General features: G+C 49.2%; 1 protein-coding gene across 1 annotated transcript in view; it reads left to right on the top strand.

Annotated features, from left to right (window-relative positions):
• Nucleotides 1-3,215: 3,215 nt before the first annotated feature.
• The window catches only part of LOC146202976 (uncharacterized), a 29,743-nt gene continuing 20,043 nt past the window's right edge, over nt 3,216-12,915 (top strand). Inside the window, exons 1-2 of the mRNA XM_084602486.1 lie at nt 3,216-3,221; nt 3,669-4,183. Of these exons, the coding sequence (XP_084458612.1) occupies nt 3,216-3,221; nt 3,669-4,183 (521 nt within the window). The remainder of the gene's footprint in view (nt 3,222-3,668; nt 4,184-12,915) is intronic.

The raw sequence follows: 12,915 nt of genomic DNA, 5'->3' as shown, positions 1-12,915 counted from the left end.
AACAACCGACGCGTACTCCAAGGGCGGCAAGCATATGGACAGGTACAGCTTTAGGAATGGAAGTGGAGTACGGAACTCTCTCGAAAGACTGCAAACGAATCCGAGTGTGCGCATAGCCCGCTGAGCAATGCGTTTAGTGTGAGAGGAGAAGCTGGGGGAGGGTGCAGTCAAAAAGTACACCAAGGTCATTACTTTAATCAACCCTGTCCAACAACACAGAATTCACAAAATAATGGTAGCGAAAGCTGCGCATTTTACGAGTAAATGAGAACCCTAGTTTTGGAAGAATTGAGGGTAAGTCGATTCTTCGCAGACCAATCAGAAAAGGCAGATATCTCCGATTGCAAAAACAAGCAGTCTTGAAAAGAATGTATGACCTTGAAAATTTTTATATCATCAGCATAAAGAAGAAACGAGGAGTTCTTGATCGCCGTGGAAAGATCATTAATAAAAACGAAGAAGAGAAGCGGGCCTAGTACTGAACCTTGAGGGACTCCACTCGTTGCAGGGTTAACGAAGGAGGTCTGTCCATTGACACTGACAAAGCAGGAGCGATCAAGGAGGTAGTTGCGTAGGAGGGCTACGGGTGAGACTTCGACGCCAGAGAGTAGAAGATTTTAAGCAGTAGTGAGTGAGTAACAACGTCGAAAGCTTTGCTCATATCAAAGTACACAGTGTCAACTTGACCCCTCTGAAGGACTGCTGCAGAGGCATACGTTATAAACGTGACTTGGTTGGTAGATGTAGAGCGACGCGATATGAAGCCATGTTGATTCAGTATTATGATATGTTTGAGATGGAAGGAAAGTATGTTGTGCAAAGCTATTTCGAAATGCTTAGAGGTTGCACATAGAAGAGATATCGGACGATAATTGAAAAAATCAGATTTGTTTCCTGACTTGAAGACAGGAAACACACGTGCCATTTTCTACACGCGAGGAAAGGCAGCACTTTTTAAACAGTTATCAAATATGGCACTCAATACTGGTACAAAAATACAACTGAAGTCTTTTATTATGGCGGCTGGAATGCCATCAGGGTCAGGAGACAAAGATGGTCTCAGACGCTTAAGACTCACAGTTATCAACTCCTCGTCAAAGAAAACTGAATGAGATGGTGCACCAGATCGGAGGCAAACGGAATCGCAATGTGGAGGTTTGTATACGGAGGAAAAATGTTGGGCAAAACTGTCGCCAACATCCCGAATTTCCGACCCCCGAGAGTCAATTGAGCTGATACTCGACTCTGATTTAATGGAACGCTTGCGAACTTATCGCCAAACTGACTAGGACTATTTGAGACACTCCTCTCTAAATACTCAAGATAGGAGTCGTGGTCCCGCTTGTATAAGCGTTTGCAAAGAGAACGCAAGCGGCGAAACTCATGTGCCCAATTGTGAAACCCAGGGCGTTTCGCTTTACGATGGGCCCGTTCCTGGAGTTTTAACGCCGTTATTAGTTCCCTTGAAAACCAGGAAGGGAACTTCCTACGCGTAGGAGTATGCAAAGGTATGTACCGACGCATACCATCAAGAACTATTTCTGTAAAGCGACTGACTTGTCCGTCAGAATCATTAATGCCATTTAAAAGGGACCAGTCGACGGAAGAGAAGAAATTGAAAAGACCGACATAATCACCACGTGCATACGCGAAACGGGGCGAATTCCTCACCCGATCTGAATTAGTAGAAGGTGAGGCAGAGACAGCAGTAGTAACTAGAAGTGGAGGGTGAAATTTGTCACAGCGAGTCAGCGGTATGTCTGAACTCGAGACTCGAACACTTGCAAAATTCGATAGACAGATGTCAAGAATATTGCCACAGCAGTTTTCAATGAAACTGTGTTGCTGCAAAGAGTTAAAGGCTATAAAATTAAGTAGACTGTTACAATTACTTAATATATAATGATTGTTGTGAGAAGAAGTAAATGAGTTCCAATTGATCCGTGGAGTATTAAAATCGCCTAAAATGAGAAGTTTGTGTTTGCTATGACAAGTTATGACATGTTCGATTTAGAGCAGAACATTATCATAGGCTGGAGGATGATTCGGAGGAATGCAGATAGCTGCAAGTAAAACTTCTGCATGAGGATTTACAGTGAGCACAAGCCAGACATTTCTTCAACAGTTTCCAGATCGGAACGGCGAACACAGTGCACAGAACTGTCAATAGCAATGAACACTCCACCTCCTCTTTGCTTGGGTCCTGTTTCAGGGCGGTCGCTACAAAAAACAGAGTAATTATTAGGAAAGAAATCACTCGAAGGGCTATCGCTTGACAGCCAGGTTTCGGTAACTACAACAGCGGTATAACAACAGTACGAAACGCTAGAAAAAATTCAGATCCCTTAGTCCCAAGACCTTGGGCGTTTTGATAACAGATGTCCAAATTAGGGGCCATTGCAATTTAGCGTCAGTTCTGAGGGATGCAGCATATCGTCGTGAAGCTTCCCACGAAAGTCCTTGTAAATGCAACCCATCGGCCACATCGAAGGCTCGACAAGCTTACTGTACGATTCTTCATCAACTGAAATATGGAAGGATGAGTAGGAGTCGTACGTTGTTTTCAGCTTCCGGCAGAAAATGGGGGTAACATTGATTGACTTCAGATTGTTAGTAAGGTCTACCGATGTTGCTTCAGGACTGAGCTTAGAGACGAAACTATTCTTCGGACGCTTCTTTTGGTTGGCAACGTTAAGGACGGATGAGCTCGATGCGCCAGTGATGGCTGGACTTCGGTGCTTGGATCGGCAACCCGGGAGTCATCCCCCGATGAAGAGCGGCGCAGTAGTCCTCAGACGGCTGCTCAACACGGGTAGGATTTCCCCCGGACTCGGCGAAAGGACTCTTACACTGCGAAGCAGCGCGCCGCACAAGTTCCTGGCGTGCCGCGAACATCGGCGCGTAGTAAGGCAATGACCTCGGCTTGTTGTGCGAAGGCCCGCGAGTTCTCCCCACGAAGGCGCTCATTCACCTCCCGCAGCTGGGCAACCTCATCGCTTAGAAAAAAGATCCCCTCAAGCGCGTCGAGGAGGAGAGCCCGTCGTACCCGTAGCGAGGCAAACTCACCGCCAAGCTCGCCAGTCGGGATTGATGGGGAAAACCGGTCGGGTGATTTTACAGGAGCGGGGCGACGGAAGAAAGGAGCGTAGCTGCCGGCGCACCACCGTCGCTAAGCCTAGCACTGTCAGACAACGACGCACACAAATTGCACACGAATGGCCGTGAGCCGGATTTCAAGAGTTGCAGCTCATCGATCATCCGCCCAAGTGACGCACTTCGAGTGAACACGTTTCGCACAGTCGGCACAGCGTAAAAACGGCTGCTTGCCAAAGAACGGGCGAACATGCGTCCTTACTGGGCGCCATCTATAATGATAATAATGTGAAGAAGAAGATGGACCCCTTCGCTGGACGCTGATGAGAAAGAAGAAGGTGTGTGGAATAGCCATCGCGCAGATCGTGTTGGTCTTGACCGCCCCGCTTCCCCGTCGACCTCGACGCCGTCCTGAACGTCCTTCTTCTACATTTGGTGGAGGTGCGGCCTGATACCCTTGTCTCACGCTGGAGCTTCGCACCCGCACGCTCCCTGTAACTCGCATGGCTAACGACGAACACCCCCCAGCCAACCCGATGACCCCGCCGATTGTCTGCTCTGGCTCCTTACGCTAGCGAGACCCTGCGCTCTTCAGCGGGACTGACGACACTGACTGCGAAGACTGGCTTGCTTCGTACGAGCGAGTGAGTTCGTACAATAAGTGGGACGACGCCACAAAGTTAACAAACGTCATATTTTATTTGACCGGCGTTGCCAATTTGTGGTATCGTAACCACGAAGCCGATATCACGACTTGGGACTCATTCAAGGCTAGTCTTACAAGCGTCTTTGGTCGTGCAGCAGTACGAAAGCTCCGCGTCGAACAACGTCTGCAGGATCGAACACAGCGGCTCGGCGAGACATTTACTAGTTATATTGAAAATATACTCTACCTGTGCAGTCGCGTAAATGCTCAGATGTCCGAGCCACAGAAGATAAAGCACATCCTGAAGGGCATAGAACCTGACGCCTTTCAAATGTTAAACTCCCGGGATTTGACTACCGTTGCTCAAGTTATAAACCTCTGCCAGAGCTACGATGAGTTGCGCAAGCAGCGCATCCTCCCTCGACAGCCTTCCGCGCCTGCAGAGTCACTTTATAGACTCCCCACAACATCTGAGACCTCCTCGCTGCTGCAGCAGCTCAAAGACTTCATCCGCGAGGAAGTTGCTCGCCAAATATCTCTGCTGCCAACAAATTGCGAGCTGTCCCGCAATTTGGCGCCCCTTCGACAGGTCATCGCCGACCGCGTGGCGGAGGCCCTTCCATCTGCCCCTCCGCCAGCGCCCATGCCTCTGCAGACCGCGCCGGCCGTGGAGCCCCTCCCATACACCGACGTCCCTGTCGCTCCACCATTGACATGCGCCCCCACTCCTGTCGCACCACTGACGTACGCTGCCGTCGCTGCACGACCACGGCCACCTAGCTACCCGGCGGTGTACGCTACGCCTCCCAGGGCCTGTGCAAGAATTTCTTCAGGCACCACAGTCATTGGTTCCACCACGTCCGCTGCGCCGCAATCCATGGCGAACCAGTGATAACCGTCCCATCTGTTATTTCTGCGGATTTCCTGGCCATATTTTCCGCTGCTGCCGAAATCGCACTCCCGATGATTTTCTACCGCGCCGAACGTCAGCTTCCTGGCAGCCGCCCCGAGGTCAGTACGCCGGCGGCGATCCATCTGCAAGTTCCGTCGCGGATGACCGTCCCACCTTTTCTCCTCGCCGCTTAACCTCGCCGCGTCGCCGTTCTCTATCCCCTCTGCGACGCCGTCCCAGTCTTGTGCAAGAGAAAAACTGAATGCCGCAGTTCCCGAGGCGAGAACTGCGCAATGAGCGAACTGTCAAAGGCCTCACGTATCTCCTGAAAATCTGCTTGAAGTTTCTGTTGACGGCGTTATAGTACTGGCTCTGGTCGACACCGGCACTGCTGTTTCTACCATGGATGCAAGTCTTTGCCGTTCATTGCGCAACGTGACGACACCAATTTCAGGATTGTCGCTATGCACGGCAAATGCCCAGCCGATAGAGCCTATAGCGGTGTGCACAGCACGAGTCGTCATTCAGAAAGTTGTGTACGCAATAGAGTTCATCGTTTTGACTTCCTGCTCGCATGATCTCATCTTGGGCTGGGATTTTCTATCGCGACATAATGCGGTCATTAACTGTGCTCGTGCCGAACTGGAGATTTTTGCGCTAGACGAACCATCGCCGGACGTTCTTTATCCCAAAGTCGTCGTTTCCGAAGATACTGATCTTCCTGCGTGCTCTTTCGTTCTTGTGCCCACCGCTTCTGCTTTTTCCCGCAGTACCAATTTACTTTTCACCCCATCACCTACCTTTCTAAACCGCAAAAGTCTCCCCCTGCCTTATGCCGTACTTTCTATATCAGCTGGCCTCACCGCGATCTGGATTTCTAATCCGTTCTCATTTCCCGTATCCCTGCGTCGCGGTGAATGCCTCGGCACAATCCAGCTCATGGATTCTATTCTCACCGCTGACGAAACACCCTCTTCGCAGCCCGCTGACTTGGCTGCACTCACACCGCCTATTCTTGCGTTGGACCAGTCTTCTGCCGACGTTTTTCTCCGCTCCATCGATGCCAGTCTTCCTGGCCCTCAACGCTCTCAACTCCTCGCACTGCTTCATCAGTTCCGCTCTTCATTCGACTCTCATCAGCCTGCTTTGAGCCGCACATCAGCTGTTGCCCACCCTATTGACACCGGTTCCCATGCTCCTCTGCGCCAGCGTCCCTATCGAGTGTCTGCCACCGAGCGCCGAGTTATTGAAGCCCAAGTTCATACTGTGCTTGAGAATGGCGTGATTGAGCCGTCTAACAGTCCGTGGTCCTCTCATGTTGTCTTAGTGAGGAAGAAAGACGGTTCTATACGCTTCTGCGTCGACTACCGTCGCCTGAACAAAATCACGAGAAAAGACGTCTATCCCCTTCCGCGTATAGATGATGCATTGGACTGCTTACAAGGTGCTGAACTCTTTTCCTCGCTTGATTTACGATCCGGCTACTGGCAGGTACCCATGGCTGCGGAAGATCGCCCTAAAACCGCATTTGTCACCCCCGATGGCCTCTTTGAATTTACCTTCATGCCTTTCGGTCTCTGTAATGCCCCTGCTACATTAGAGCGCATGGTGGGTACTATACTGCGTGGCCTGAAGTGGAAGACGTGCCTCTGCTACCTTGACGACATCGTGGTGTTCTCGCCGGACTTTGCGACCCACATCTCTCGCCTGAAGCAGGTCTTGACATGCATTGCGAACGCCGGCCTGCAGCTCAACTTGAAAAAATGTCGTTTCGCTGCTCGTGAGCTGACTATTTTAGGCCACGTTGTGTCCAAGGAGGGTATACGTCCTGATCCCGCCAAACTTCGAGCTGTGACCTAGTTTCTGAAGCCTACTACTATCAAGCAATTAAGAAGTTTTTTGGGCCTGTGCTCATACTTTCGGCGTTTTATACGGAACTTTGCTTCCATTGTCACCCCGCTGACTCAGCTCCTCGGCAATACCTCAGATATTTCGCTGTGGTCACCAGCATGCGAGGACGTCTACAATACATTGCGCCGCCTCCTCATAGCCCCACCCATCCTGCGCCATTTTGACCCTGAGGCGCCCACCGAAGTGCATGCAGACGCCAGTGGTGTCGGCATCGGCGCTGTGCTTGCTCAGCGCCCCCCCCGGCTTCGGTGAATACGTAGTTGCGTATGCCAGCCGTACTCTCACAAATGCCGAAGCGAACTACTCTGTAACGGAAAAGGAGTGCTTGGCCATCGTGTGGGCCCTCACAAAGTTTCGCCCTTACCTTTACGGCCGTTCGTTTGATGTAGTCACGGACCATCATGCCCTCTGCCGGCTTTCATCACTCAAGGACCCTTCCGGCCGCTTGGCACGGTGGGCTCTTCGTCTACAAGAATATGACATCCGTGTTATTAACCGATCTGGTCGCAAGCATACAGACGCCGACGCTTTGTCTCGCTCACCGCTGCCAGCCGACCTTGCCAGCCTATCCGTCTCGGACTTTGCGGTATCTTCCATCGACATCAGTGACATGTCCGCTGAACAACGAAAGGATCCATTGATCGCTCCCTTATTGACTACCTTTCCAACAATTCAGCGATTACCCCTTCACGCGCACTTCGCCGTCAAGCTGCCCACTATGAGATTCGGGATCACCTCCTTTACCGGCGCAACTACAACTCGAGTGGACAGAAATGGCTCCTCGTGATTCCGCGCCATCTACGGACTCAAATATGTACAGCTTTTCACGCCGATCGGCAGTGCGGTCACGCCGGAGTTTTCAAGACCTACACTCGAATCCGTATTCGCTACTATTGGCGCGGTATGTACAACTCGGTACTTAGGTACGTTTGATCGTGCTTGACTTGTGAACGCCGCAAACCTGCTTCTCACCGTTCGGCTGGTGAGTTACAGCCTCTCACATGCCCGCTTAGACCCTTCGACCGCATTGGAATTGACCTCTATGGCCTTTTTCCGTACACAGCTGATGGCAATCGCTGGGTCATTGTCGCCGTCGACCACCTGACGCGATATGCCGAAACCGCCGCGCTCCCAGCTGCAACAGCCCTAGATGTGGCCGGTTTCTTATTGAAGAACTTCATTCTCCGTCACGGTGCTCCTCGTGAATTACTCAGCGACAGAGGTCGTGCTTCCTTATCTGACGTCATTCAAGCCCTGCTCGCTCAGTGCAAAATCATTCACCGGGCTTGCACCGCCTGCCACCCGCAAACCAACGGCCTTACTGAACGATTTAATCGCACCCTCGGTGACATGCTCGCGAAGTACGTCGGATCCAACCACACAAACTGGAACATTGTCCTTCCTTACATCACCTACGCGTACAACACTGCTACGCAATCCAGCACGGGTTTCTCTCCGTTCTTTTTGCTTTACGGTCGGCATCCATCTGCCCCCCTTGATACTGTCCTCCCCTACAACCCTGACACATCAGAATGTACCACAGTGACCGAAGCTGCACAGCACGCAGAAGAATGCCGCCAGATTGCACGGACATTCACAACCGACTCTCAGTGGCGCCAAAAACATCGCCATGACACCATTCAGAAGAATGCACCGCACTTCGAGCCCGGCTCACTCGTGTGGCTATGGGTTCCATCCTGCAGCCCCGGCCTAACAAAACTGATCTCAAAGTATCATGGGCCCTACCGCGTCGTCGAGCGCACTTCACCAGTGAACTATGTTGTTGAGCCACTTACGCCATCTTCCGATTTGCGACGCCGTGGCCGTGAAACTGTTCATGTGCAGCTCCTTAAGCCGTTCTACGACCCCATTGTGTCTTCGTCCCCTTAAGTCGCCAGGATGGCTCCTTTTTCCCTGGGGGGCATAGTGAAGACGAAGATGGACCCTTTGGCTGGACGCTGATGAGAAAGGTGTGTGGAATTGCCATCGCGCAGATCGTGTTGGTCTTGATCGCCCCGCTTCCCCGTCGACCTCGACGCCATCCTGAACGTCCTTCTTCTACAATAATAATAATAATAATAATAATAATAATAATAATAATAATAATAATAATAATAATAATAATAATAATAATAATAATAATAATAATAATAATAATAATAATAATAATAATGACTGTGCTCATAGAAGTAAGTACAGAATCAAGAGTGTCCCATGTTGCCCAGAGGTCGGAGCTCGTTGATGGAAAAGACGCTGGAAACGTTCTACCATTAAAACCGTATACCTATATACACGACTATTTACAGACCCTATATGCAGGTAATCCGCGGCTGGCTTTGCCGACCACTTGAAATCGAAAACCAGGTATTCCGTGTCCTGACCTCGAAGCCTGGCACACCTCACGCCTGCGATAGCCAGATAAGCTCCAACCAGAAGCTGTGCAGGCTTTTGTAGTCTTGTCACCCTTGCCTGAATAGAAAAACAACGGAATGAGAGAAGCAGTCTGCCTCTTTGGTTGGCCAGTCTTGAGCTCAGCTTTTTCCGGAGTGAGCGTATGCATGCCACGTGAGAGCGCACATGGGTTCCGCGCTGTTGCCCATTTTCGTGCCATTGTTACACGCAAGTTCATAATAAAGCTTATAACCTAGTACAAAATGCACAATTACAGTGCATGGTGTAAGTAGTTTTACGTGCTGAAGAGGCAGTGGTTGTGAGGGACACCATATAGCGGAGGACTCCAATAATTTCTAAAATTTGAATTATTTAACATGCACTGACGCTGCACAATACATGGGCACCTTTCGTTTCGCGCGTCTATCGAGGCGCGGGAGCTGAGGTCGGAATTTGCGTCCTTTGGCTCAGCAGTCGAGCGCCCTATAAACACTGTGTCGCTGAGGCAGGGTGGTTAGTTCTTCCACTCTGAAAGTGGAATATAGAAGAAACGAAAGCGGCGGTATGTTATTATTCTAACCTATAAGTGATAAATAAATACTTCATTGCACTAACGTGTCCGCCGAAGTATTGACATTTATGCTTTCTTTATTTCAGGCTGTTATAGTGGGAGCGTATGACCGTCTGTCGTATTACCTAATCACGGTCCAATATCTCCCACTGAAGAGAATAAAAAGTAATTTTCACGACTCATTGATGTAACCAGTTCATCTCTGCCGATTTTATTTGCTTTCGGTATTTTGTGGACAACGTTGTTAGAAACAGGGACCAACGCGCAGCTGCTAGGCTCACGTTGCCATTAGTGCTTCGATCGTCATTATCGCTGTAACACAACACGATGCCTATAGCAACGCACCACACTGAATGATCCCAACACAGAAGCGATCGACACTCGTGGCCCAATTTCCCCTTCAAACCCGGTGACCCCCCCCCCCCCCTTCCCCCCTCCCTCGCCCCCCTCTGCCCATTTGAATTGGATAGGCAGTCTCGCGGACCGTTGCTTTAGGTCAGGCACAGGGGCGTAATGCACGCATACCTAATATCCTTAACACCCCATCGCACAATTTCATTCCCCACTCCCTAACGCCCCTGCTCTCATACCCCTTGACTGACGACTGCAGCCGGCCACATCAGCACTATGGGTAAAATGCACCGTTACCTGCAATTACTAAACACAATGACTGCCGTCGGGAATCTGGTTCCATTCAAGCTGTCGCTAAAATTAGCATTACCGCAGTGGACACGATGCCTCCCATAAGAATGCCCGGTCGTTTTTTTTTTCTTTTTCACTTGCATGTATTTCGGGTAAATTTATCACGGCAGCTGCATTTAGCAGCCCATCGTCAGAACTAACCCCTGGCTGCTAGCTTTTCTGCTACACTCGTACAATTATGCTGTACAAAAACTTGCATGTACCGAGATGCTGTTTCTGAGCAAAGACATAAAAACAAAATTTTCCGCTGCTCATCAAAGCTTTTTGCTAGAGCTTATCTTTCCGCTCCCGAACAACTAGCGCCGGGAACTGTACGGCAGCAGGCTCAATCCGTAGAACACTTTAAACACTAGACGGCGAGAAAGAGCTTAAGGAAATTTTAAAATTTTAGCCAGTGCACGAGCTTAACTCAGCAGAGACGGCTTAGAAGCAAACTTACCCTGCATGCTGCTGGAGGTATGGCTGACGGCTGTGCCCGGCTGAGTGTATTTCGGTACAGGCCCTTCCGGGAGTTTATGTGCCCCTTGGCCTTGACTACGGCAGTATGTAAAGTTGCCAGTGGATTGTACCCTGGTGGTTCTGGTGCGCCATGGGACCATGACAAAACTCTTGGCGACCGCGGTGACCGGTGGCTTCCCGTGGGACCGTATAGCAGGAGTTGCGCTGTGCCCGCAGCTCCAAGAGCGGCAGACAGCTCCTTGTCCGCGGTTGTTCTGAATCGTGGTCTGGAGTTTGGAGCCGCCTTGATGGAGCATGAGTCGCGGGCCGGTAGGGAAAGACCGGATGGAAGCAGATAGCTCAACGATGTCTCATAGAGCAACAGTTCTAAAAACAAAATGGCCTGCGTTCAATATCTCGCGCCGCTCGAGCAGCCATCTCTTCTTCTTCTTCTTCACATACCCACAGTGGGGGATTGGCCAGAATTCATTGTAGGTGACATAATATAATTGACAATGTCGATTTGACTGTATGATAGATAACCTAATAATTAGGAGTTATAGTGTTGCTGATTACATGGCATCCTCGAGGCGCTGCAGATGCAGTTATGTGATGTTAGGAAGACAGTCAGAGACCGGAAAGCGTGGCGTGATATGATCCATAGGGTCACGAAGAGTCGGACACGACTGAACGACTGAACTGGACTGAGTGTTGCTGAAATAATTTGAAATTTTGAGGCGATAGTAATAAAAAACAATGAAAGAAGCATTAAAATTGTAAAATAATAAAAGTACCAAGAAAAAGAAAAAAAAATAGAGTATAATTCAGACAGATCAGCGCTAACACACAAATGTTCCAATAGAAATATTATAATTGTGAAGTAACTCACACCCCGGTTTTAGGGCATACCCTTTGACGGTTGCACCAAAGGAGAGGAGGACAGGAACTGTAAATGACAATCCTAGGCGAGCAAGAGGTATTTCTAAATAATTTCCTCTTTGAGTAGCATACCTGCGGCAAGAGAGGATGTAATGTTCTATTGTTTCCACGTCATCACATGACGCACAAAGATTAGACGGCGTGAATCCAGAACGACAGAACGATTGAGTGAAGGAAATCTACAACGCATGAGCGTCATGGAGACCTCACATTGCCTCGAGGTACAATATCAGACATTCCAATGGAAGTTTAAATGGATAAAATCCGTAGTCGCAAGGAATGGCTCATGGCTCAAGGAGTTTGCCCTTTGAATCCGTTCAAAACGGGATACATTTAGCAAAATAATATTGGGTACAGCATCGGCAACAGGCCTATTGAGAGCTGAATTTGCTAAATAATCCGCAATTCTATTAGAAGCGATGCCGCAGTGTCCCGGAAACCACTGAAAACGTACTTCCTGTAAATGTATCGGAAGGAAAAGCATCAGGGTTTGTTTCAAAAGACGCAGTTTCGGGCTTTCTATTGCTGCTAAGACTGACAGGCAGTCAGAGATTATGATTACGTGAGTAGCGTTACCGAGAACGTTTTGAAGGGTCAAACCAATTGCAAGCAATTGAGCAGTAAATATTGGTGTGTAATCAGGGATCCGTACAGAAAAACTCCAATCGAGTGGCTGTGAGTAAATACCTATTGCTGCTTTTTCATTCCGTTGTGAGGCATCTGTGAAAATAGCTTCGTGTCGTGGATAGTGTAATAGATAATCTTCAAGGTGCCCACTTATTACAGTGGTAGTCAAGTGTTTTGCATTAGATGGCAACGACTGGTCAAAGCACAGTGCGGAAGTAGCTTGAACATTGCCAACACGTCTTACTGACATAAGCGAAACTGCAAATTTGGATAGCAAGGACTGAGTAAATACAAATTGTGGCTGCTTATATTGCGGCCAATGATAATCTAGAAACTGAGCTTGGTGTGTAATAAAAATGGGAGAAGCCATTCCAGACAGATATTCCAGTGCTCGTAAAAAGGTAAAAATCGAGAGTTCAAGTCACGTACACGGGCCTCTAAATAGAACATTGCATATGAAACTGATTTGGCAACCACAAAAATAGCCCTAAAGCGCGCCTCCCCAGTAAAAACAAAGGTCGTTTTTGTATTTAGGACTGCCCGAGTAGAGAACACAGCCGAACTCCAGAATTGGTCTCAAATAAGTTTTATAGAGAAACAAAAGAGAATCTTTGCAAATACCCAATTTCTTATGACTAATTCGAATCAGGCGACCAAGGGCTCGCTCACCTTTCAGGCAATTACTTTTGATATGAGGCAGCCAGT

The sequence above is a fragment of the Amblyomma maculatum genome, chromosome 1, assembly GCF_055883805.1.
Source record: "Amblyomma maculatum isolate TAMU_Amacu chromosome 1, ASM5588380v1, whole genome shotgun sequence".
Lineage (NCBI taxonomy): Eukaryota > Metazoa > Arthropoda > Arachnida > Ixodida > Ixodidae > Amblyomma > Amblyomma maculatum.
Note: the sequence above shows the minus strand (reverse complement) of the source record. Positions and strands in the feature narration are given on the sequence as shown.